The 27,906-nt window shown below is 36.8% G+C and overlaps 1 protein-coding gene across 1 annotated transcript in view; it reads left to right on the top strand.

Moving 5' to 3' along the window:
- Positions 1 to 27,906, top strand: part of LOC145681647 (uncharacterized) — a 227,172-nt gene that overhangs the window by 143,711 nt on the left and 55,555 nt on the right. The window contains exon 5 of the mRNA XM_081753269.1: positions 13,923 to 14,076. Coding sequence (XP_081609395.1) covers positions 13,923 to 14,076 — 154 coding nt within the window. The remainder of the gene's footprint in view (positions 1 to 13,922; positions 14,077 to 27,906) is intronic.

Genomic DNA, 27,906 nt, shown 5'->3' with positions numbered 1-27,906 from the left:
CATAAGAATAAAGATTTCTGGGGCACTTAAAAATATAGACATTTTTTACTGAAGTGGGTCCATGACACATTTTTGTTTTATCTACCTGTTGTGTGCTGTTTTGTGTATGTAATGTAGTGAACCTGTTTGATGCTTCATTTATAATTACATGTATTACAGTATATGGAATAAAAAATGTCTTAAAGTAGGCCTCCTCGAACGGCGGGAAGCTTCCCTGGAGGGGCAGTTGCCCTCCCTGCCCCCACAAGTTACCTCCCTGGTTAGAGGCAAACAGGCATGATTACGTTAATTGCTAAAAAATTCTTTAGTTGCTGTTTTTACATTTTCTGGTTATAACTAGTTTAGATCTCATAGATTAGCAGATGTTAGAATGTCAAAATAATACACACAGACTCAAGTATAACACATTCTTCTTTCCACAGAATCCGTAGAAAAAGCTTGCGGGACAGTTACAGAGAAATCATTCGCTTGTCCGTATTATACACTAGAATCGAAAAAAAAAACTGGGAGATTTTTTTGGAAAAAAATCGAAATTTTTGCGCCCTTCTGGCCCGGGCCTGGGTACAGTAGTGGTTCAAACGTCATTTTCTTCAACGAGCTCTTTCTAACAGTACCACTACATGTCCGTATCGTACACATCAACCGGAACAATCGAGACAATCGGAAATTTTTCAGAAAAACTCACTGCTTAGGACCCCTCCGAAAAACACTTGAGCCCCTCTTACCCAACCCTGGTTTCACATAGGGATCTCAAAAAGAATGAGAAATACCGGTACCTAATGGTGCATGCAATCAGTATGCAAAGTTTCAATCTGATATCTTGAAAATTAAAGGCGTGAAAAATTTCTGAAATTTGTTTTATGAAAAATTTCACGCCCCTCCGCCCCCACTTGGCGTCGCCAAGTTCACCATCCGGTTTCAAAACGCATCTGGAGTGTTCTTTGGTCCATCCTAGACTTGACCAATAAAAAACGGCTTAAATATTTGTTATAGAACCTAAATAAGCGATCAAATACGATACTACGCCGTGGTAACATAAGTTACTATAAAGCCTAAAAGGGTTAAGCTTTGAAAACAGAACGCCACTGTTGAGCTTCGCACTGCCGCCACCTGTATATATATTATTTCGGAAAGGTGGAGATATATTCGTACTTACAGTATATATTTTTTTCCGATATTTTGAAAATCTTAAAACCTTTAACATTCTTCGATCTTACAATGGAATAAGAAAGCCTGTTTCTTAAATGGAACGACTTTTGGGAGTTAAACTTGAAATTTGAGATTCATTGTATTGTGCTTGAACAGAATAAAGTATGAAAAGGAAATACATTTTGTTGCCCAAGGCTGCAAGAAAAAAAGTAGATTTACAGAAACTTAAAACTGCCGCTAATAATACGTTTTGTAATTTGTATTGATTAATTTATTTATTAGTTTACCGACCGTTTCAGCAGCGAGGCTATATGAGACGTGGACCTATTGATTAACGTGGAATCCGAACCACGTGGGCTCCCGCCGGGAATCGAACCCGGGTTTCCCAGGCCAAAGGCGCGTATGCTAACCGCTAAGCCACGGAGGAACTCATTTTTGTAATTTGTAGTTCAATTTGGAATTTGTAATTGTAACTTTGTATACCTTTGAGTCCCATTTATATAGTTTAAAGCCAAAAGGTCCCAAGTTGAATCCGTCATGTAATTTTTACTCTTTAAAGTTAAACATAAAGAACCTTACTTAACATCAACCTCATAATCTGATTATAATTTTGATCGTTGTGATGTTGATTATACCTAGAATTAATTTTCCCATTTTCTTAATTTCAGAAAATAGAAAAATGGAGCGCACGAAGAAAGAATCTCATGATATATCAGTGAGAAGGTTAAAATTCCCTTGCTTAACAATATTATGCGCTTATAATACATTTCATAATCAAGAATAAAACATGTATACGAAACTTTTCATATCATTGAGATGCGAAAGAAAATCGTATTACAATCTTATTCAATATATTAAAAAGGCAAATATTCTGGAGCAGTATATGTAATTCGAGGTAATCCAATAAAGTATATTGTTATGTTATTCGTTTCTTTCTATGTTACGCCTTTCTTATTCTTTAATGTATATAAGTCCAATAATTTGTAACGTTCTCGGCCATTAATGGATGGCATGTTTTGATTGAAGTTAATGTTTCTCCTATGAGTATGATAATATGAAAAAAAAGGGGGTATAGTGTTAAAAAGTTTTGGTCATCATTTGTTTCAATATGAGAAGTGAAGCGTAGCTGTCTTGTCTGTTCTCAATACTAAGGAAAAGGGAGAACTGATATTTCCAAATGAATTAGAAACTTTAGAGTGAATCGAGGGAGGTTTCGGTTTGTGATATCTTTCTATGCATCTACAAAGAGTGGAAGAGGATGCAGGTTTGAAGCTTTTTTAATCAACAAATTGTATTAACTAAAGCGTATGGGCAGAATACTTTACATTGTTAATTATATTTTGAGTTCTCATTTTCGGGAGATAAGGATGCATTGTTGTAAGGAAGGATTAATTCATGTAAAATTGGAACTAGATTTGCTATTTATACCGAATCTTCAAATAGTAGATACAAATCGAAAACAAATTATTTTCGTGGAACACAGAACAAGAATTTTGACTGGAAAGGTACGAAATATTAAACGTATTAAAAATATTTCTCATTGTTTTTTTGTTTGCTCATAAAACTTTACAGTATAAATGTTGATGTGTGTATTTGTTGACTGATAGTAAAAATTGATGGAAGATGGCTTATTTAAATGTCACTTTGATATAGTAAAATTTAACCTATGTTAAAAATAGATTGATTCCAGATAGTATGGCTTCTATATAGGGCTTTAAGTGAATAATCCTTCTGTGGCAGTCCTTTAGAACATTCAGTGAAAGGCCATAATTGGTCCGTGTAGGAACCAAAAATAGTCACAATTTGTACGTTCAGGTTCCCATGATATCTACATATGGACATCCTCTACATCAGTTTGAAGTCCATAATAGGTCCATTTTAGCTCCCAATGGACGTCCAGGAGATGCATGGCAACTGTCCCAAATTAACATCTTGTGTATATCGCGTAGACGTCGTATGGACCAAAAGAACACGTCCATTGGGCGTCTGTACGTCCATAATTAGTTCGTTTTGGTACCAGAAATGGATATAATATGTACGTTCTGGACGTCCAGTAGATGCACGGCAACTGTGCCACCTGTACTCTCCCGTGTACATCCACTAGACGTTGTATGGACCAAGACCACACGTCCACTGGACATCCCGTAAATCCATGCCCGGACGTTAAATGGATGTACATTGGACGTCGGTGTGCTGTGTGGGAATTTGATAAGATGAAGGTTTAAATTAGCTTCAATATTTATAATAATAATGATATAATACAATCAGGCGGATAACGAGAAAATTTGAATGAGAGGGCTGATATTTTTGGAAGATACTGACAAGTAAACCTTACGTTTGGGTGAATCGGGTTGCTGACTGAGACACATATGAGAAAGTAGTACTAAATGTGGTCAGTATTTCAGTGAAGTTATAGGTGCGAAGCTCCAGGGGTTTAGGAGATACAGCTACCAGAACATCACATGGAAGTACAGACTAGACTTCATACAGTTAGAGGTAAAAGCCCTGTAAGACCTCTTGTAACGATAAAAGGCGAATAACAAATATATGGGTACATATTACTAGGGGGAAGTTATATAGTAAGGGTATACCTGACGGCGGCCATCTTGAAATCCGCCATTTTGAATTAAGGTTAAGTTTTAAAAATAGGAATAGGGTCATGTGATACATGATTTAAGACTCAAATTTAATCAGGAGAAGAATGGTGACGTTAATTTTGATTTGCGCGCAATTTTTAAAAAGATACAGGGAAATTAAATATTGTTGCAGCATATGTATTAGCCCTTTACTCCATCTTGTAAAGTTTGAGTTAATGATAATAATTAAATAAAAAGCAGGTGGACAAATATTAGGTCTATGGTAAGAGTTGCCTTGATGGCGGCCATGTTCAAATCCGCCATTTGAATCAGACAAAAGTTTTAAACAAAACGCATAATATTGACACCTTATTAATAGGGAATTTTACCTTAAATCCAACGGTATAACCATTTTTGTTCATCAAACAACTAACATTGTAACGCCACCATTGTATTTCTGAATAACTTCTAGCCCGAAGTCATCTATTGCCTTACTCTATTCCCATTTAATTTTGTGCTGGTTAATGATAAAGCAAAAATGGTTATATCGTTGGATTTTTGATAAAATTTGCTATTAATAAGGTGTCACTGTTATGCGTTTTGGTAAAAACTTTTGTGTGATTCAAAATGGCGGATTTGAACATACCGCCGTGAAGGCAATAGGCCATGTCTTACCATAGACCTAATATTTATCCACCTGCTTTTTATTTAATTATTATCATTAACACAAACTTTACAAAATGGAGTAAAGGACTAATACATATGCTGCAACAATATTTAATTTCCCTGTAACTTTTTACCAATTGCGCGTAAATCAAAATTAACGTCACCATTGTTCTCCTGATTAAATTTGAGTCTTAAATCATGTATCACATGACCCTACTCCTATTTTAAAAACTTAACCTTAATTCAAAATGGCGGATTTCAAGATGGCCGCCGTCAGATATACCCTTCCTATATAACTTCCCCCTAGTCCTAATATGTACCCATATATTTGTTATTCGCCTTTTGTCGTTACAAGAGGTCTTACAGGGCTTTTACCTCCAACTGTATGAAGACTATTCTGTACTTCCATGTGATGTTCTGGTAGCTGTATCTCCTAAACCCCTGGAGCTTCGCACCTATAACTTCACTGAAATACTGACCACATTTAGTACTACTTTCTCATATGTGTCTCAGTCAGCAACTCGACTCACCCAAACGTAAGGTTTACTTGTGAGTACAACATATGTCTATTTTATGTTGAACATGAATCCAAGTATGAAGTATGGCTATTACACACACACACACGTATATATATATATATATATATATATATATATATATATATATATATATATATGAGATGTGGCAAATAACGAGACTGCCCACCTCCTGTCGCGCAGGATCGTGGGGAGGAGATAGCTAATGATGTGTTTTTTATCTACAACCTTCATGAACATCACTGTATCTTGCATAATTCTGAAAGCTTTTCTTTTCTTTGTAGGCTGGCATCAAGAGGACAGTGTTCTGCCGTGGTGCCAGAATCACGGTGAACAGTAAAGTTGAACAACGCATTAACATCAAATTTCTGGTGAAATTAAAGAAGAAAAACACGGACGGAATGTGTGAATGTTAACAGCAGTGTATGTTGATAATGCTATGTTACGTGCGCGAGTTGTCGAAAGGCACAAACGATTTTTTAGAAATTAGATAGGAGGTTCAAGAAGACGGACGACCCAGCAGCACTTTGAGTTCAAGAACGGACAAAATGTTCAAAGAATTTAAGAACTTGTTTGAAAGACAGATGTCTGAGCATTTGGATGATCGCATGCATGATGAACATTAACAGAGACAATAAGACACTCTTCCCATGACAATATAAACATGACAAAAGTTTGTGGAAAAATTGTTACGAAAACCCTCCCTCAAAAGCAACAAGACGTTCGAAAGACCATTTGCTGTGGCATCAAGGAACGACACGAAGCAATCCAGACTTACTAACACATCTCATAACATGTGATGAAACTTGGATTTTCCAATATGAACCCTAGACTAAGCGTCAATCCATGTACTGGAAGACTCCCACAATGCCAAGAATGAAAAAAGCAAAAATGAGCAAATCCAAAGTGAAGGCAATGCACTTAGTTTTCTTAGATATCAGGGATATGATCATGACTGAATGGGTGCCTGAGGGTCAAGCAGTAATTCAGACCAACGACAAAGAAGATCTAATCAAGCTGAGGGGAAACATAAGGAAGAAGAAACCGGATTTGTGAAGCAACGATGCATGGATCCTCCACCAAGACAATGCGCCTGCCCATAATGCCCTTTCTGTGAAGCAGTTTTTAGCAGCCAAGCGCATACTTGTGCCCGATAATCCTTCGTATTTCCCAGACACTCTCTGTGACTTTTATCTATTCCCAAATGTGAAAAGTGCATTGAAGGTAACACATTTCCAGTCTGTGGAAGGGGTCAAACGAAAAATAGCAGAGTTGTCGAAAGGTCACATCAGATTACATACAGCATTGCTTTGAACAATGGAATGCACGTATACAGCGATGTATAGATTGGGGAGGGGAGTATATTGAAGGTTCGAATAGTCAATTGTAACTTTCCTTGCAATACATCACATTTATGACGCTAGTCTCGTAATTTAAATGCGAAACCGCGTACATATATCTATCTATCTATATATATATATATATATATATATACTGTATTTATACATTTACAAAAACTAGTGTTGCGCTGCAGTAACATTTTCACTTGCTAAATGTGTTCGTTGGTGTGTGGGTGTGTGTTTGCGGACGGTGGTAAATAGGGACGGTGATTCTGTTGGAGATATGTTGTCTCTTGTTCTGCATTTATCTTATCGTGTAATACATTGAGAAAACCCTTTGCACTCAATGGGAGACTCGAGCCGGGTGAGCAGCCTAAATACGTCACTGAATACAATTACAATAATATGTACACGACAAATAACATATCGTTAGGAAAATGAGAGAGCGGGAACCCAACCGTAGTCTGCTAATTCACAGTTTCATATAATAATACAATTATTCAACTTCTTCATCTAAGCAAACATTCTACAGAAGTAGTTAGAAACTCCCTTTTCCAACCGATATTTTAACATAAAATATTTTGATTACTATCCAATATTTTTGGACGTTTCTATAGATTGTAAATAATATAAATCATGGCTGCTATTTCTATTCCTGCTTTGAGAGCAAATCCAAAATTAATATGGAAGGGAGACATATCCATGGTGATTCTACATCTGGAAACAAGTAAACAAGTCCATATTGACATAGATCGACAAAGGAGTGTAGTCCAGCAGGAACCGAGCAAAAAAGAGCCGCATACGTTCGGCAATCGGTACAAAAAAAGAATGGAAATCAGACATAAATGAAACGATAGTACAAATTGAATGGCTCAGAGAGAACTGTGTAAAGGGACTCAAAACAGAAATATGGGAGTCACCATACTGACATGGTAGGACTCAAAGACGTATGTATGATGACGTGTTACTTGTTGCTTAGGTACGACCGGTAGGTACGAGCTGGGAAACGGTGATTTCCGAATGCAGCGTTTGACAACAAGGCAAAGGAACATTGGCGGACATGGTGTCTTGGTGCAACGGTACCGCAGGAAGCAGAATTCGCAGACATTGCAGGGTCGAGATTCGCTGTTGGTCGAGAATCCATTCGAGGCGTGGAGGACACGGATAGAATTACATATATATATATATATATATATATATATATATATATATATATATATATATATATATATACAGGCAAACGTAGACTGTATTTCCAAGGATGGTACACTGCAGGTAGGACTTGTGCTCGTGATTAATAACTATCACTTATAAGTATACTCATAACTCCTTCTCAGAAAGGTTACTGAAGTCACGCAACAGTCGTACCTGTGGCAACATTGAAGCAGATGCTCAAAATGTCGTCCACAACTCCGAACACAGGCTTTCATATGTCGTTGCACAGATTGGCGCACACTTCTAAACGTGATTGGCTATTCCCGCACTGCGTCGCAAGCGGCTCGGACGCGTTGTTCTAACGTACGGACATTAAGTATCGAAGTAGCATAAACAGCAGCTTTGAGATGTCCCCAGAAGTAAAATTAAAGAGGGATTAAATCCAGAGATAGTGTAGGCCATGACACAGGAAAGGCACGGCAGATCCACTTTACTGTGAATAACCTCTTCAAGTATTCTCGCAGGGGCGACAGAGATTGGGAGGAACACCATCGCAGATGTATCATAAAAGTAGTCGTAAGACAAACGGCACATCCACCAGAAGTATCGGAAGTATCTCTCTCAAGACGTCCAGATAGATAGGCTCCGTGAGTTGTTGGAGAATAACAACAGATTCAATAAGGTGATCAACCAGAATCCCTTTCCACATTTTCATACGAAACTTTTGCTGGCGGTGAACATTTAGCATTGTATGTGGATTATTCATACCACACAGATGACTATTTTGGCAATTGTAGATACCATCCATAACGAATTAGGCTTCAGTGCTAAACAAATTGGAGGAGAGGAATCCGACAGCTGTTGCCACCAAATGAAAAATTGGAGTAGAAATTCCAAACTGGAAAGAAAATTTCCTCGGGACTGACCCTGTACTCATAGCAGGTGATAGGAGTAAAAATTGTTGGCATGAAGATCGACAACACCCTCTCAGAGCTCACGTTATGCCATCGGGCAAGCTCGCTGCAACGTACACTCTGGTCATTGCGCACATGCCGTAAAATAGGTTCTTCCGCATGCAAAATACATTCCCCAGGTGATCTATCCGAAGGCGAAACGTTCCCTTAACACAAACAGAAAAACAGCGCTTTAAATGTAGTATGACATGGTTGTCGCCTATTCGAAGATCGTTCATTGTATAACTGTGCTGCCTGAAAACTATTTCCATGTGCTTCCCCATACACACAAACAATGTCAGCTGATTTTGAATTGGTTTAGTCGGCTATTGCCACACCACACAACACTATGCATGTGCTCTATAACACAGAACGTAGTAGTTGACCACTTCTACTACGGAAGACGTCGACACACAAAGTAGGTATGCTCTCGGCGATGCATTGCTTGTTTATTTTGCACCCAAATCTCTTCAGTACTAACTCATTGTGCATCGCAGTGGCCTTGACTGGGAGCCTGAAACCGTCTTGCGACACATCAACAAAGTACATATGTAGTGTGTTTGATCCGTATAATAGCTATAGTACTTTATTTGTGACCATTCAATGTCCTTGAACATTCCATCCAATTATGGCTGTTATTTCTCCCATTTGAAAGCAACGTTTATCCACCGACGGTTTCTGAATCGCATCAAACCTTTTCAAGCCAATCGCCTACTTGCGTGATTCCGATTTCCCTTATCGCCCCATCTTAACCCAATTCATCCATGCACAAGGCTTAATCTAAAACTAGGACTACTGTCCAGACAAACGGTTTCAAGTCTTCACCTAAGCCTTGATTGCTTTGAAACGCATGCAATCAGGACCGTAGGCCTCAGCATTAACCGGTTCTCGAGATAATGTCCCCAGCTAGCTGTAAGAACGTGAATGGAATGCTTGGTCCGCGTCTCTGAATAGTCATCGTTTCCCTTTCCTCCCAAAAACGTCGATCAGATCAAGATATCTCTAAGGAAACTTAATAATCTCTCCCCCACTCGCCTCTTTTCTTGCACGTCACTTTTCAAACGGAAAACATCCCCCACAGAGATCAAACGGAGATCATCGACACAGTAACTAGACTAACGCCTAGTTTGCTTGTTGTGGTACCATGGGAGGCGGTGTTCCTCTGCATTGCTCCCCGACGCTGGAGTTGCGAATCAATCATATAGGCACATTCATCTGTTTCAGCTTGCACTGGCACTACTAAATCTGCTTTTAGACTCCACGTCTTTCTGTGTAGAGTCCGAATGCTCAGTTCATTTTGCGACATTCAGTTTGCACTATAATTGAAGGCATGAAAATGAAAACCAGATAAAGTCCAATTTCTCAAAAATGAGATTTTCATATATTCGAAATCTATGTTCAATGGTCTATCAGTGAGTGTGAAAACAAGAGTTGTATGCTTACCCATTTTCCCACCAGAGAGCTTTTAAACTTACTCGTTTTTTTCGTTGACAATGAGAACCAGACAAAGACCTGGTGTATCTGGTTTTCGTTCTCAGTTTCTGAATAAATATATTCTGGCTAGCACTACCATTTTGTGCGTAGTTGCTTTCAGACGAACACGAGTATTGTAGTCCTCGTATCACAAGTACTGCGTTATGATAGAACTAAGTAGCGATACTTTTGTGGACGATTCAGATGCTTATCCAGATTTTATTCCAAGTGAATGTGATGATCGAGATGTGATACATATACAGCGAAAAAAAAACGTAAGAGAAATGTGAAAAAGTGGAAGGAGAACGTTCGCAAACGTAATCTTAATAGCAGGAAACCATACATTCCTAAGAGAGGAAAGCCGATGGCAGGACGTGTTTCCAAAGACTGTTCTTGTAAGAATAAGTGCACTCAACAATTTTCCAGTTCAGCAAAGGATAAGATACTACAATACTTTAATAATCTGAATGATAAAGTATTGCAAGATACATACCTGTCAGCGCTAATACAATTCTGTGAGATTCAGCAAAAGGCGTCCTGACCTCATATTGAAGAGACGGGGTAATCCATCACAAAAGGAGTTTGTAATTCAAGAGAAGAGAAATGTGTCATTTAAGTATTATGTAAAATTAGATGGCAAAGAACACCAAGTTTGTAAGAGTGGCTTTTGTAATTTACATGGCATCAAAAAAAAGTAGGGTTGAAAGGCTTGCCTTATACATAAAGGTCGGTAGCATGTCTCCGATGGATATGAGAGGGAAATCTGAGGGTTCCAGGGATAATAAAAAGCCAGAGAATGTTGTGCGTCAAGTAATCTTTTCCTACCAGGAAATCATACTATTCTCGAAGAGGTTCTCAGAGAGAATATTTAAAACCGGACTTTACTGTAAAAAGAAAGTGCGTGAACTTTACTTGGAGAAACGTGAACCAGAGGTTTTCCAAAATATTTCTCAAGGGACAAATGTAAGTCAGAAATTCCGTACAAATATTATCATAACGTTTTTAACACCACATTCAATTTAGATTTTGGTAAACCTCGCAGTGATGTGTGTCCTGCTTGTGGCGAATTAAAAGTCAAAATAGATAGTGCAATCGATGAGGATAAAATGAACTTGCAGTGTGAAAGAGAGGTGCATTTGTTAAAAGCACAAAAAAGTTCTATGATGACTTGAAAGAGAAAAACAAGCAAGGCCAGGAAGATCCATCAGTCGATGTTTTTTGTTTGGACTATCAGCAGAACTTCCCTCTCCCTGTTCTACCTGTTGGAGAAATATTCTATAATAGACAAATATGGATTTATGACCAGTGCATTTATTCCACCAAGACAGGAACATAAAAAATGTACATGTATGGTGAAACAGTCGCAAAAAAGAGAGCAAATTAAACTATGTCTTTCCTTAATTATTACATTGAAAATTTCGTGGACGTTAGTGTAAAAACTCTGTACATTTTTACAGACAACTGTGGAGGACAAAACAAAAACGTAACTATTGTCCAGTATTTGTCCCTACTTGCTACTTTTAAGAAATTTAAATACATTGTTCATCAATATCCAGAACGAGGACACTCGTTTCTCCCATGTAACAGACAGTTTACACAGATTGAAAAACTCAGACGCGAAAAAGAGTATGTATATATACCGGAGGAATGGTATTTACTTGTGCAGATAGCATCCAAAAAGTTTCGCGTCATAAAAGTTCAGCAAAACATGGTCAAGGACTTTCATAATTTCTTGTCACGTTGGTTCGTTAGGAACCATAAGGAATGCGGACAAGGCGTTCAAAATCTCTACTTACAAGGTTTCCCAGTATGAAGGCAAAAACATTTGCGTATCCCACGGACACTCTTCGGAAATAGAATATGATTGTTTTATCGGAGTCAAGAAGATTGCAGACATTAGTGAAGTAAACCTGAGCAATGCACCTCGAGCTTACTTCAACTCACTTCCAATTAGCGCAAATTGTGTTCCAAATATGTTCCAGACATTTATAAAGGATGGTAGCAGACATTTTCAGTGAGTGTGAAAAACAGATATCTCCATTTGCATTTTTGTATTTCTGTAATAATGATCCGTAATAATAAAAAATAAAGATCTTTCTTATTGTTAACTACAAGTATATTATACAGTTAAGAGTTCCACTTAATTCCAACCATGTTGTAGCAATTATATTGGATATACGTAAGTATTCTTTGGTCTTTACCTTGTTATCACTCTCGCAGAGTTAATATTTTTATCTGGTTTTGTTTTCTACGTCTCTTTCTAAAATTAGCATTTTGGTCTTTATCTGGTTGTCATTTTCATGCCTTCAATTTCACTTGGGCCTGAGTTTTATTCTCTTGTTTCGGACCGACGTCATTTTCTGTCTTCGTTATTCTGCATCGCCGAAGGTGTGTGGCGTTCTATCACCCGGTTCATTCTGACCCATGGCTCCTTTGTCGACCAGTGTTCATACAGGCTTATTTACTTGTTTGCAGTTGCGGAATCACCTAACGACGTGTCTTCTCTCCACACCATACCCACCACTTCAGTGTTGGTCACCTGATGGTTATGCAACCACACGTAGTGATACCCATTATTTCGTATTTGTTTTAGCACATACGATTTTGGTTGTCAGGTAGGAAAACTATCTTTTCACACTTATGTTGGCGTCCCTTTTCTTGATGTATTCTAAGGGAATCCTACGCACCTTTGACGAAACTCTTTCGGACGGATTTCACTTTTATGACATAAGCATATGTGCATAGAAAATATTTGATTACTTTGAGAGGACCATGCCGTATTAGCTCTATCATTCACGTTCGTGGGGCTGTAGCAGTCAAAATTTCTTTTTCCCCGTTTTCGGCGGCTTATAATTCCGAAGCTGATCACTTTTGACCCGAGGTTAATATGAACGCTTTTTCTTATTTCGATGTTAGGAGTCATCTCGCTAAGTTTTTTTGGTTGCGTTCCCAACCACTCTGTACACAACCTTTCTATGAGTTCAAGAAGAAAATGATGATTACTTCAACTAATGTTCACATTGGACGTTGTAATCAATGTAGTATTACATGAGGCAATTTCAACCAGCTAACAGTACTGTTGAACTTGAGTTAGTTTTTCAGAGTAGGTAAGTGTTAAGAAATTAATATGATGTAGAATACCAGAATTCCAATCCAGGATAACTGAAGTTCTTAACATACTTCAGTGGTAATGGATATATACTCGATTACATAAGCAAGATCTTCATCTGTGGAAAACAAATGAGACACTCGAATGAAGGGGAATTGAAACAGGTTCATGAATGAAGTCAAAATTTCACAAGCTGATTAACTCCTAGTGTTTCTGATTTGATATTTTAATTTCCTTGAACATGATCAACCCTCTTTCCCCCTCTTAAATGTATTAGGCTATATACTAAAAAATATATGCTGCAATTAATAAGTTGTATTATCCATTTATATGACGCTCACTAAACATAATGATCCCAACAAGACAGATTAGTATAAACTGGATACATATTTCGTCCATCTTTTCTTATGACCAAAGCGTGATCCAGGTCTACTCTAACTTTCGTGACTTGTTGAAAAGTTGTGTTTCAGTTGAGTTGAATAAATCCAGACATTTGGAGTACCAGAAAATGTGTTCGATACCAGCTAATAGACTCAATTCTTTCAGAGTGATATATTTATGATGTTTATTTAGATGTCAAAAGTTTCAGATGTACATATCAGAATTACGTAAGTCTCTACCAAAATTCTTACGCTTCTTTCTTTACATTTTAGTAATGAACAAACTTACCAGCTTCTAAATTCTGAGGGGATTATCCAAAGTATATTTGTGCTATAGGCCCTACAAATCAACAGAAGAAATGGACAAAATATCTCGAATAATAATTACACTACAATAATTGAAACAGTATCGAGTTTACCCAATAAATAAATAAAACATAATTGCAGACTAGATATGTACATTTTGCTACTCTACTAATTGGAAATAATTCAGGATGTAAGATTTCCTTCTCTCTATTATGTTAGAATAAACATTTTGAGAAGCAACGGGATTTTGGTGAATTAATGTTTTAACTTTCATTACAGGACAATGATAAACTCTTTAGGCCATGGTTTGTTGGAAACGGAATAGGAGTCTTCTCAATTTCAATATCTGTTTTCTCTTTGGAAGGCGATCTAAATAAGTATTTCTCACTGGGTGGAATAATTGCAGGTTTTCTTCTTCTAATCATTTTTGGAGGTAAGATAGTTTAATACTATTTAATTTATTTATATCGTTAATAGGTAGTTATTTCACAAGGATGTGTACGGAGACAACAAAATTTTCTATACCAAATTTGCTCTTCCCCGATGCACTATTGTGAACACCTACCATCACAGATAAATTTCTGATTGTTATTTCCCGGCGTTGGGATGTGAAGTCCTTTTGGCAAAGCTCTTTGGAAACCCAGTTAGCCGCAGGTTACAACACAGCTCCATCCAGAACTGCTTTCTATGTACACGAATCTCATTTTGGCCTGTTTATGAAATTTGACTTTCTGGTCAAAAAGATGCATGGACCCGGAGAAATGGGACAAAGGAATGAAGCGAACTCACATCAAGCAGCAGTTGATGGAGCTGTGTTGTAAATGGTTGGGTTCTTGATACGTGGATGGTCAGTGACGTATTCTTCCATCGGTTAGACGTGTAACCATACCCGCATGCTGTTGTGTTCGTGCAGTTTTCGGTGTCCAGATCTTTGAAAAGACACAAAAACATAAAAAATATTAAAACATGAACAGGAGAACAATGAAAGAACAAAGACGTAAAACAGTCATATTTTTAGTTTGAGTGATTGTACCTTTCAGTTCTAATTCTCCTTTTCCCGAGGTCGTTCTTGAAATCCTAATCCCCTAGTTCACCTCCGCCCCAAGTTCTCCTACGATAAGGCCTTGTTAGTTGCATAACAAGGAGAGAAACGTAAGTTCCCTTTGAAAGCGTCTTTGTGTTAAATTGTAGCCTTATTACAGATTTTCACTTTATGCATATTTAATGCTACTATTTATGTTAATTAAACTTACTAACTCTGATTTGCGCTCAATCTCTTTTTAAACGTTTGTAAACGAGAGCATAGCGAATTCTCAGATTGCAGATAGTGTGAAGAGACAAGTATCGTGGTGCGTTTCTTAGTTCGACATTTTCTAATTAAAGAAAAAATGTGCATATAATGCTAATATTAAAGCAAATTGTATGAAAAGTATTAAGAGCTTGTCATATTTACTCATAAACAAAAATATTACTTACAAGACCAGACAGGTTAAATATATCAGCAATGTATGGAATGGCACATTATTGGTGCAAAAGTTTGAACAAGATCTACTTAAATCGAATACCATTGGACCAGTAAACGTATTGGTAAGAACCAACATCTACTGAATGTATCTCATGTTATCATATCATGTAGGCGATAGAACCGAGGAGGAGATTAAATACGAGGTAGCTGATCAATATAGGTATCTCTTATCATAAGTAAGGAGTAAGGTGATTTTCGTTAGTACTATGCCACTAATTATTACCTATAATTTGACTTCACATCCAAACTACGGGCATTTAGTTATTATCTACGTCTGCGATTCTATGTTAACACTTTCCTGCTGTTTCTAATGTTAACACTTGAGTCAAAACAGCATTTTGTGCAAATTGTGTATAGGATAGCCTTATTGCGGAATATTGTACAGCTTCTAAGCCTTTCTTATCAACAGCATTCCGCTTGCTCACGACACTGTCCAGAGTTCCTCATCAGAAATCTATTAACGGTATCCAAGAAATTACGGTTTTCCGTAAGGTCTCTGCGGTTAAATCTGAGTGGACTCTAATGGAATGAGTTTTGTTTCGTAGAGGCTCTACGGATTAAATGTCTCAAGAAATTGTTTTTGAGGAAATCTAGCAGAATATCATACGAAAATGATGAATTTTGTGTTATTCAGTTGCTTCCAATAGTAACTGAAAAATAGTTTTAAATTTTCAGAGATAATAAAAGTTAATGTGTTAAATATACCCAGGTCGCACTTGAAATAACTCCTGTTCCGCCTTACAGGAATGAATTTTGAGTCCACTTAACGATACTTCCATAATGTTTAAGTTTTCATAATTTAGTGTTACTTACATATTTTAGTATTTATGCTGCATTATTAAGTCTAACAATATTCTGAAAGTAAATAGTTAAAACATCTTTCCTCCTCGCTTCAAAATGAAATCTTTAATTGTTACGTCCAACGCATATGCCAGCTATGTTAAAGGAAACGGTGAGAATTCGAAATGAATGAGACTATGGAATGAAGAAAACAGAGGTAACTTGAGGACCCCAAGAAAACCCACACACACGGTGTCTGTCTACCGAAATGTTCGCTTGGCGCGAGGTGGGATCGACCCAGGGGCCTCACGTACCAGAAGAAAAACTCTTGAGCCTTTGCAGTTCCTCTTTTCGCTGCAGAACATGTTTGATGAGCAGACTAAGGTCGTATAGACTCAAAAATCTGTTTCTTCTGTTATGTAGCGTGGATATTTCGATATGTGAGACATACTAAAAGACTAATTTCACGCACTCTCTCTGACTATTAGTAACTTCTCTATTGTCGTTGTTGGACCTAAATGGGTGTTTCTCGCATTAGCAACAGCCTCTTCGAAATAAAAGAGGAAAAGTAAAATGATACAAATTAAGAAAAAATTTACCAACCTATTTGTTGTGTCAAATCAAAGTCCCATTCATAAAAGGAGTGTCCCATACCTCGGTTCACACCTATCACTATGAAGTATCTCTAACGTACATTCAATATTATTCCGGAATCAGCTCTCCAACACATTTTATTAAAAAAAATCTGAATAAACAGTTTACAGGATCTCTTTGTAATTGTTTTTTCAATCGTTCCTGTAGCAACTAGTGATGAAAATTAATTTAAGCATTTACCAAAAAATTTTTGGCAATGCAGCTCTGGGGTTGTAATTAGTGAACCATCGTAGTTCCAAGCGACCAAGAGGTCGTGTGTGGAAAACCTCTTTCGTCAAAAGCAGTTCTGGATGTGGTTTGTATTTCTGGAATTCTCGTTTCCCCAAAGCGGTTCTGAAGATATGGTAGTAGTAGGATACTCATTTATCCAATGCATGTTCAGGAGTAGTTTCGAAGTTAATTGTTCAGTGATAAGTGACGATTTTGGACTTATGATAATGCTATTGGATGATGAGAGTTACATCAAAAATTATTCTTGAAGTAAATAAAGAGTTGTGCTTATGCTTCGTCGACTGGCTTTCGACTTGAGTCAATTGGACGAAACTTCTTAAAATAATTAATGAAATCTGAGTCAACTGGAGAGATCGATAACTCATTCGGAACCTGTGTAGGATAACGAGTGAAGTTGTGCTTTCATCAAAGAGAAACCAATAGAGTGAAGATTGGAAGAGAAGACAGAGAAGGTTGTAGTTTGTCGCTCAATTATTCAACATTTACAATGAATGTATAACGAACGAATCATTAATGGGAACTGGAGATTTCAAGATTGGAGGGCAAAACATTAACAAGATCAAGTATGCAGATGACACAGTTATAACAGCTAAAACCGAAGGAAGACTATAACAGATGATTCACAAAATAGTTTACACTTATCAACTGCATGAAATGGAAATTAACACCGAAAAGTCGAAAGTCAAGAGAATATCCCGTGGAAACACGCCTTTACGGATCGAAGTTCAACAAGGAGAACTTGAAGAGATCGAAAATTTCAAGTATGTGGGAAGTAATTTGACGAGAGATGCTTACTGCATCAAGGAGATCAGATCAAGAATTGCCATAGATAAGAAGCATTCAACAAGAAAAGATCAATCGTAACTAGCAGGCTCAATATTGAAATTAAGAAGAAGTTGGCCAAGTGCTATATGTAGCATTGGACTGTATGGTTCAGAGACTTGGACACTACGGAAGATAGAGAAGAAACATTTGGAGAGCTTCGAAATGTGGTGTTGGAGGAAGATGGAGAGGATAAAATGGACAGAGAGAGCAACAAAGATGTTTTAAAAAGGATAAGGGAGAAGAGGACACTACTAGCTGCCATCCTTCGTAGAAAGGCCAATTGTATTGAACACACCTTAGGAAGAAATTATGTTCTTCACTCAGCCATACAAAAATAGATGGGAGGTAGCGAGGAATAGATGATTTGAAAGATAGGAGAAAATATTGGGAGGTAAAAGAGAAAGCTGAAGATTGAAAAAATGGAATAAACATTTCCAGGCCTAATCCTAAAAATTGAAAAAAAAATAAAAATAAAAATAAAAAACCTCGTTAGTCCAAGGACTAGCCAAACGGCACAAGACTTAATAATAATAATAAGTGACGATTTGGTCGTCTCCTGGTCTTCTTTAATAGGTGACTTCTGGGCACGGCGATACTCTTCTGATTCGAACGGTTCCGCTTCGTGCTTTCCTTGTTCTTCTGTGTTTCGCCTGCCATTTTATCAATACAACGTTTTTATCGCTGGTGTGAAAGATCACTTCTATTTATCCTTGCACTCAATAACCCATATGCATTAACGAGAAAATTCCCGAATCATTTTCCTCCTCCAAGGCACATAACACGCTTTGCCAACTTTCACTAAAACTTGGGAAAATTTGAGTGAGAGTTGCTACGCAACATAGTCGGTCGTGTTCGAGCTATCTCTGTGTAATAATTAACACTATAAGTCATCTTTTTACCTTTTGGACTCGGTGTACATGATAGCTCACTGCTCCTGCAAATTATCGGAAAACACGTGCTACAACCTACGTCCTCGCGGTATGAAGAATTGTCAAATTCAATGTTAAATGATTACGCCGGCAACACATACATTTAATCGATCATACTTCAATCTCAAAATTATCTAAATTATATATTTCTATATCTGTTTTAGTTAAGTAATTTCACATGCAGATCAAAACACAATAAGAAATACATTGTCATATTACAACAGGAACTGCTTATACGGCCATGAAAATTTTAAATTATCTCTGTTGTCCTAACTAAAATATTTTCCTTTTCTTTACTTAAAGATCGATCAAACCAAAGTATGTATATTTAACTTTCGGCGCAAGTGGCTTATTGACAAATAATATGTATAATGAATCTTACTTCTTACTTTTTTAAAACAAATTCGTAGTAGGCGTGGTGGCTATTTGTATGATCTTAGATTTTAATAAAATTGAAGAAAGAAACAGAAAAGAAGATAATTCACTGAATATTCCGGGTTTGTCTCAGAACAAAATTGGCACTTTACTTACAGCTTCATGCAGGTAAAATTCCATAGAATAACGTTTCCTGGCGAGATGTATGATGAAATGATCCTATGACGATTTGGTACCCTCCCAACAAAAATTCTCTGCACTCTAAGACTACTGACAAGTGTCTTCTCCTTGTTGGCCAAGAGATATACTTTCCTGTTTGTACAATCACAAATGACTTATGCTCAACACCACCAAAATAATGTTTGTCTTATCTTGTCGTTTGGCTAAACCACTAAACCACTCGTCCACTGTTCGTTTGTCGGGCTCTACACATACTGTCAGTTGTGGAGGTTTCAATGTTCGTCGTCCCAATCGCTTCACCCGAGTTCCCTCCGTGACGGAAGTTTCGATGTTGGTTGTCCAATAGATTTGCGCCTCTTCTGGTCACCGTGGGTCACGTCATTAGTAATCACTCACCCAATATAACATTGTCCACTATTGGTCAATGACCAAAAATTGTCCAATCAAAAATTAGTTTAGATGTCACTTAGGCAATTGGAGTGACTCGCTAATTTTCGTTCTCAGGGGAATTGAGGTAGAAAAAATCCCTCAGCAACTTTCCGAACAAAGAGGTATTGTTCTACGCACACACACACACATAAAAATAAAAAAAATGTCGTCCCTAAGTGAAGGTTGATGATAAGACGGATCTTACTGTTTCCAACTAGCGTCCTTTTCACTAGAATTAGTTGGGGAAACTTAATAAAATAAACGTTTTAATTTTCTTGCTTCGATGAGCATTTTGCTATCGATAGCAACGTGCTTTTTAGTTTCAACATATGCTTCATCTGATATACACTGAATGGTGTTTGTCAAAAAATATAAACACTGAATGAAATTCAACGAACTTAAAAGTTTGGATATTAAATTTTCTACAACTGTGTTTGCGTGTTCGTGTGTTATTTGATAATGTTAGAATTCGACCGTTCCATTACTGTACCATTAACACTATAAAAAAAACTGTTGGAACGTTTCGAGTCACTTTTACCGATCATAATATATTTGCCAAAAATTCAGATTTCGGGAGATTATAGAAGCCATTTTTCGAGAACCGTAGATCATAGAGTCTTTATATTTGTTCGGATCAGTATCTAAGAGAATGGTAAACATTTCGGTATCAACTAGTAACTAGTGGCTATTGACAAACTGTTTACCGTTCGTAGATATTGTCCAGAGATGCTCGAATTTCAGGAGATACGTCGGAAATGGTAAGACATGGAGAGATGATATTGGTGTTTATCAACCAATTCCGTCTATTTATTCAATAATTATTGCGTTAGTCCAGTAAATTAAATATGCAATTTCATATAAATTTCTAAAACAATATATTTTAAATTCCTTCTGGCAATGCTCATCAGGCATTCTCAACTGATTTGAAACAATGATTTGTACAGTTTGCTTAGAAAAATCACATTTTCGTCTGGAAATAAAAGTCTGGGACTCTATGGCCCAAAAATTGAATAACTAGTCCTAAATAAAAATTTCAATTTGTTAAAAAGATTCATGTTTGTTTGATTCAATTCCAAGTGCCAACAACACCATAGCCCATTCTTTGAAAAGGATGATAAGTAGTTTTTTTTTCTTCGCAAGAAGTGTACATTGCATTGAATTTTCATTCTGACATTTTGGACAGAATAACATCAAAATGTCTTTATTGAATTCATTAATGGAAACGTTTTCTTTTTTCCACGAAAGTACCTCCTAATTGCAGGTTTCTTTTTTATAACACTTTGCAAATGTGTACATACTTCTACGTTACATATTCGTAATATGAGAGAAAGAGTATGAGCGAACGTAAATGGTAAGATGCACAGAAAATAATTTATTTACTTAAGGGGGCAGACTACTAAATATTTTTGAAAAGCTAATAATTTTCCTTTTGCCCGTTTATCGTAAGTGAAAACAGGTAATTAAATGTAACTTACCACAATAATAGATAATGTAATTCTACACCCGAAAATATGAACCGGAAGAATTGTCAGTGCTACCAACCATAGAAATTACAGTGTGACCAGAATTTGAGTTATTCAAAAATCTAGGTTAAGGCAGGGCCTAGAATAATGAACTCGACGGTAATTGATAACGTATCTGCTGTCTATGTTCCCTGTTTACTACTTTTTAAATAAGATTTGTATTTATTATGTAATAACTTACTAATTTTGTTATACTTTTTGTAAGTTTTATAAAATAAATACAAATATTATTTATAAAATAGTAAACAAGGTACATATACAGCTTAATAAGTCATCAATTACCGTTGATTTCATTTCTCTAGTCGCTGCCTTAACCTAGATATTTGAGTAACCTAATTCTGGTCATACTGTAATTTCTATGGATGGCAACAATGAAAATTCTTCCGATTCGTATTTTCGGGTGTAGAGTAACATTATCTATTATTGCGGAAAGTTACATTTTTCCCTCTTTCCACTTACGATAAACGGTCAAAAGAAAAATTATTAGTTTTTCAAAACTATTTACTAGTCTACCCCTTAAATGTGACGTGAAGAACATACGTATTCTTCTTTCTTACCTCTCCCTTTTGCTCTCCTGTAAGAAAGAAGTAATAGTGAGCCAACATTCGCTTAATAGACTGCACAACGATAACACTGGACAACAAATTTTAACTTTTTTCATACTTCGGAAAAGAAAAGTACATTTTCTTATAAAAATGAGGATACTGAATATGAAAATTTCAAAAGGATGAATTGGTTCAAGTTTAATTTTAATCGATAGAAATGTGTTATGTAGTGTTGACACAAAGATCCTTGAATTTTCTATTTGGTCTTTCACTGAAGTAGCTATAGCTTCAATTCTGTTCATTCGATTATCTTCGTTCATATGCCATTCTCTTCAGAATAAACTAAGCTTTCAAATGGTACTATGTGCGTCTGTACATGATGTACAAGAAGATGGAAATTTAAGATACAATTCGGAATTTTCCCCCAAGAATCTCTTTTTACAAATGTAGCACCCGCTAGTACGGCCCCGACTAAAAGCACTCAAATATAATATACCTTTAAAACTACTGTAGTTCATTAGTAATACATGTGCCAAGTTTGATTTTCATACCTAGAATAGTTGTGACGAAAAACGTTTTTCTCATTTCCGCTAGACAATACCAAATTTCATTTAGCAAAAGTTGAGATAACTATAAAAATCAAATGAATCCCAACAGTATTATTAATTCGATTATCACGACTCTTCAGAAAACACAAGCTTCCAAATGGTATCACGGTAATATATATATATATATATATATATATATATATATATATATATATATATATATATATATGTGTGTGTGTGTGTGTGTGTGTGTGTGTTTTACTAGAAAAGGGTAAATTAGGGTAAAATTGGGAATTTTCCGTCCAACAAAAATCGGCAAAAGCAGAGTTGATCCAGTAGCCCCTGATATCTTTCTCCGTTATAGATATAACTTGGCTAAAATGTTACCCATGATCACATATGCATTGTCAGTGGCACTTTACACAATATTGCTTAGTAGAAGATATTCGATGCACATCTAGTTCCTTATGATTCTGAGACCACTCGTTTCACAAAACATTCGTCACTACTTTTTGGAAAGAATCTTATGCAATCCTCTGTTCATTTTCTAACACTGCATCTAATTCAGGATCTTTAAGGGGTTAGCATATTTGAGTGCCAATAAGGGTTCTTACCTGATTGTAGTTTCGGCAATTTGTGGAAGTTTACGCAAAATAAATTTGAAGAATAGTTTTGATGTGTCTATGAATAGCTGCCATTCATCGAAATTATCGTCTACTGATAAGACCAGTCAGGCCTACATTGTTATAACGTAATATGTCACTTTCCAGTGAAAATGCTGTTTAGGGATTCTGACGTGTGAAAATCACGAACTCGTTTAGATCTTCAGAATAACGTCTGCACTTCTTGAGTTCGGATGTGAGAAATTCTGCGCCACTTTTTCACAACCCCAGGAAACTTAATTCAGGTTGAGTATCATATGGTGCATAGATAATGATATTTTGGTTTTGTAAAGATAGGATTGGTGGAAGACAATGAAACTGAAGCAGAATTTGACAATGTGGGTTGACATTGTTCGCCTTGTGCTCTTCATCGGATGAAACACTAGAGTAAGGTACAGCAAGTTGTGGAACCTTTAGTTCTTCAGTGTGGCACAGTGACGAACATTGCAAGGAATATTTTAATAATTAGCAGTCCTTTTTTGATAGGCTTTTAATTGGAAGAATTATGCAAAAATAACAGTTTGAAGTATTATCTGTCGGTTCTCTTCATATTATTGGAACTGCAAATGGCACCCATGTCCTTTTTCCATGTATCCAGTACCGCAAATTTGTAGAACAAGTATTACAATATACATGTGGTGCTCATTTCTTGTCCACATCTCCTACTTTACAGCCAAGGTACAAGTGATAGGCTTTCATTATGAAAAATGCGAAATTCCACTTTTCGCTTCACTTCGGATTAAAAACAACAGTTTGTTCCGCACTGCAAACACATTTATGGGAGAAGTTTCTGTTTAGTATAGCCATAGAACATTATATAATAATAATAATAATAATAATAATAATAATAATAATAATAATAATAATAATAATAATAATAATAATAATAATAGCAACCAACTACCCACCGAATATCTCATCACGACTACGGCCGATATTGCAAATTTTAACTACAAAAGAAGGTTACAAACATGTTTTCTCTGGAACACTGTTCAATAGAAACTAAACCGTGAAGTGGTTGATATTTCTTTGTTAGCGATGACGTGCGAGCAATATGTATATCCACAGACCACACAGGAATTTATTTCAGGATGAGTCCTAAGCTTTTCGGGGGTCCAAATATAATTTGAAGCTAAATTATCTTAAAATTTGTAAAATTGCATCTGAAATTAGGCTAAATTTACAAACAATTCTGGGTGTCAAGACCAGCAGGACCCACCCCTGCGTATTTCCCTGAGGATAGCATTGAAACTAACCGTCAAACAATGGAAGTTTGTTGAAATCAGTAGACAGCTTCTGTTGTCAAGAACCCTTAATTTGCCAAGCAAAGCACATCTGGTGATATCGTATTTCTTAGAAACCCGAACTAACTTTCAAAAATTAATTTCCTATTTGCTATCAGCACCCTAAAATTAGTAAGAATTGGTTAGTTTTATCTCCGAAGCATTTTCAGTGTTGACTAGTGTAATAGTACAAAATTTTTCTGTTACAGTTTAAGTAGCGATTGACTGTATGCGCATATGTATATTCTATCTTATTTAATAATAATTTTATATTAATATTACCATCTAAGAGTTTAGTAGAAGAGTTCCGAATTACACTTTCCCTGGTATGAATGTGTTTTGTATTACGATTTAAGAACGCCAAGTCATAACAGAAAGTAATTTTACTTTGGAAGCATATTATATCATGAACTTTACCATTATCCGCATTAAAAACAAAAATTTGGTTGTTTTCTCAGATCAGAGATCCTACTTTACAATGTTGGATTTCATATTTTATGGAACATAGTGCATTCTGCTTACTTTGTGTATCACTTATAATAAGCTAGAAGCAGTGTTAAATGTGTGGTCAGTGTTAGTAGGTAGGGGTCACTTGGCGCTGTTTTTTCTACTGCGCATACGCAAATCCTGCACGCTGATTGGCTGGCGCAGGTCACGTGACCCCGCCCCCTTGGCCACGCTTCTTGACGCTGATTGACTGGCCACGCCCCTTCACGCTGATTGGCTGGCCATACCCACGCTCTTTTACGACCTCGATTTTAGGAATATCTACTGCGCTGACTGGCTGGCACCGGACCCATCCCCTTCACGCCAATTGGCTGGCGCAGAACCCTGGTCCTCGGGATGCCGCGCTGATTGCCTGGTGCGGGATCCGGCCCTTAACGCTGATGGGCCGGCCATGCCCCCGGCCCCGCCCATCGTCCAACCACGGTCTTTTAGGAGTGCCGCGCTGATTGGCTGGCGCCGGACCCCCGCCAGCGCACCTGGGGATATGGGAGTTTGCCACATGCCACATAAGATTCGTTCCCTTTTATGGGCACTTTACGAACACATAGCAGATCGATAACTCATTCTCCATCCGCCTATTTAACATAGCACATGTTACATAAGAGTCGTTCCCTTTTATGAGCAATTTTATCATAGCAGAAATTACACAGAGACTACGAACAAATAACATAGCACATATAACATAAGACTATCTAACATAGCAGGGGTGCACTCGTTGCCTTTATGAACACTTTTTTTTTCAACATAGAAGAGAATGGAGACCAATTTTTGACCTACTGCGCATATGCGCAAAACTGCTCCGACTCCGCCGGAGCAGAACTGCCGTTCTCGTTATAAATGGCACCAGAACACACACACACACACACACACACACCTGTTTGTCTACCCTACAAAAGGCGTATGCGAGCTGGGCCATAGGAAAATCGATAATGCATTCATATCTACTTTAGTATTGAAGCTACTTTCCTGATACGATTCCAAAAGTTGCGTCGGCAATAGAGCTACGTTCCCAGAGTCATCAGAATGCAATATCTTGTCCATGACTGGATGCGTACAAATGAGAACCCAAACCAACAGGGTATTTGCAAAACGAGTAACTATAACAAACGAAGACACTAACAAACAAACAAAGATAATGTGTGTAAAATGTGTAAAATGCGAGTTCAGTGAGTAAACGTGAGCAGTGCGATTAGAGCAATTGCTTCAAACACTAGTTAACTTTGTAGCAAAAGAAACACATGGATTAATGCTGTTGACTTTCTTGGGTCTTCCAGTTTCTTTCCACATTTCCTTTCCACCAATTATTTCATAATCATTCAGTCTCATTAATCGCCCATCTGTTATAAGCTATAAAGTATAATCAAGGGATATAAAACTAGAAATTTCATTTGATTTCAAAGGAATAGCACATTGATTCAATCCCCGGAGAAGTTAGTTTGTGGTGAACAACATCGTTTCCATGGGTTTTCTCTGAGTACTCCCATTTCCTTCCAGATTCTCATTCCACTAGTTCTTCCATTGTCATTCATTTATCTTAATCACCGCCTCCCTTAACCTAACGGCATAACGTGGGACGTTAAACTGTAAGATTTCATTTCATTTTGAAATGGAATGGCGAGAATAAAGTAGGGTTATATCTGTTTGTTTGTTCAATGAAGGTTAGTGTTTCTTTTCAGCACTGAGGCTGTAATAGACGAAGACTTATAGGTGAAGGTGGAATCAGAACCACTATAATAGTTCATATTTTATTAATGCTACCATGAGACTATGTGACCAAAGAAAGTCATGCTAGCTACAAGACCAGAGGGAGAACAATATTATATGCCTACAAGAAACACGAAACAAGATACATTCTTCATACCGGGTGGGAGACCCGGATTCAATTCCCGGCGGGAGCTCATGTGGTTTGGATTCAATGTTAATGAGTAGGTCAAGTCTCATATAGTCTCGCTGCTGAAAGGGATGTTAAATTCAAAATCAACTTAACTCAATTATTCGTACCATCGAATTTAATATGTTTGTTATAACGTGGAAAATGAAGTACTTAACGACAAGAATACTGCAAAACAAGATAGAATACAAAACAATAAAAGGCAGTAAGTTTAAAATTGTCAAGGAAAGGATTTTCAAGGTTAAGACATTATCATGTTACCTGCGTTAACACTTAGCAACAACACACAAATATACTATTATACTATTGAACTAATATACTATTAGTTCATATACTATGACTAATATACTATTGAACGTCGTAGTCTTGTATCACTTAAAATTTCTGTTTCTCTGAAATATTATAATATATTTGACTAATCCAATCAATTTATCTATTTTACTGTTTTAGCCGTAGTAACTATGAAACAAACCATAGCTTATGCTAGTATGCAATGTTGTCAATTGTAATGCGAATGGTTAGCAATAATCTGTGCGTTCACTTTTTTGATAACTTTTTCATCCGTTTGTCTTGACATATTTACAGTACTCTTACAGAATTTTTTCTACTTCGATCTCTCCTTTAAATCCATACATTTGCTCCCAAAGGATTCAACTGTTAATTTAATAAGAGAATAGCGGGACGATTTGAATCCAAAATTTGTGACTAACAAAACTTGATCCGTGCCTTCTACGTGTGCACCATTCTTCTCTCGGTCTTTTGTCTTATTGGCATGCTTCAACGAATCACTGACCTTACCAGGTATTGCGAAACTCAAATGCTACACAATGCTTCATATAAGCATTATATAACTACCTATGAAATTTCGTAGTTGACTTTCCCAACTTCAGGGAACAAAATCTAACTGTAACATTCTATTCAATAATAATAATAATAATAATAATAATAATAATAATAATAATAATAATAATAATAATAATAATAATGTGTAGCTCTGTTACTGCTCGACCACTGACATTTGCGCTAGGCACTTGATAGACATATACTTTCATTTGAGTTGATTTAGAGTTCAGCAGGGAGGATATATGAGACGGGACATACTGATTAACGTGGAATCCGAACCACATGTGCTCCTGCCGGGAATCGGACCCGGGTCTCCAACTCCAAAGGCGTGCGCAATAACCGCTTAGCCACGAAGAAACTCATAGACATATTTGCTTTCAGTGCAGTTTTCATTTCTCTTTTGCAAAAACTTCAATTCGGTATATTATTGTCGCACTGTACTTGTATATACATAAATATACTACCTCAGTCTCTTGAATAATTAGAGGATAAAGTTAATGTCAACTTAGCAGTACCTAGACAAAATCCTATTT

This window comes from Thermobia domestica, chromosome 3 (genome assembly GCF_964235325.1).
Source record: "Thermobia domestica chromosome 3, izTheDome1.hap1.1, whole genome shotgun sequence".
NCBI classification, from domain to species: domain Eukaryota; kingdom Metazoa; phylum Arthropoda; class Insecta; order Zygentoma; family Lepismatidae; genus Thermobia; species Thermobia domestica.
The sequence above is the reverse complement of the archived record's forward strand: the minus strand, read 5'-3'. Positions and strand labels throughout refer to the sequence as shown.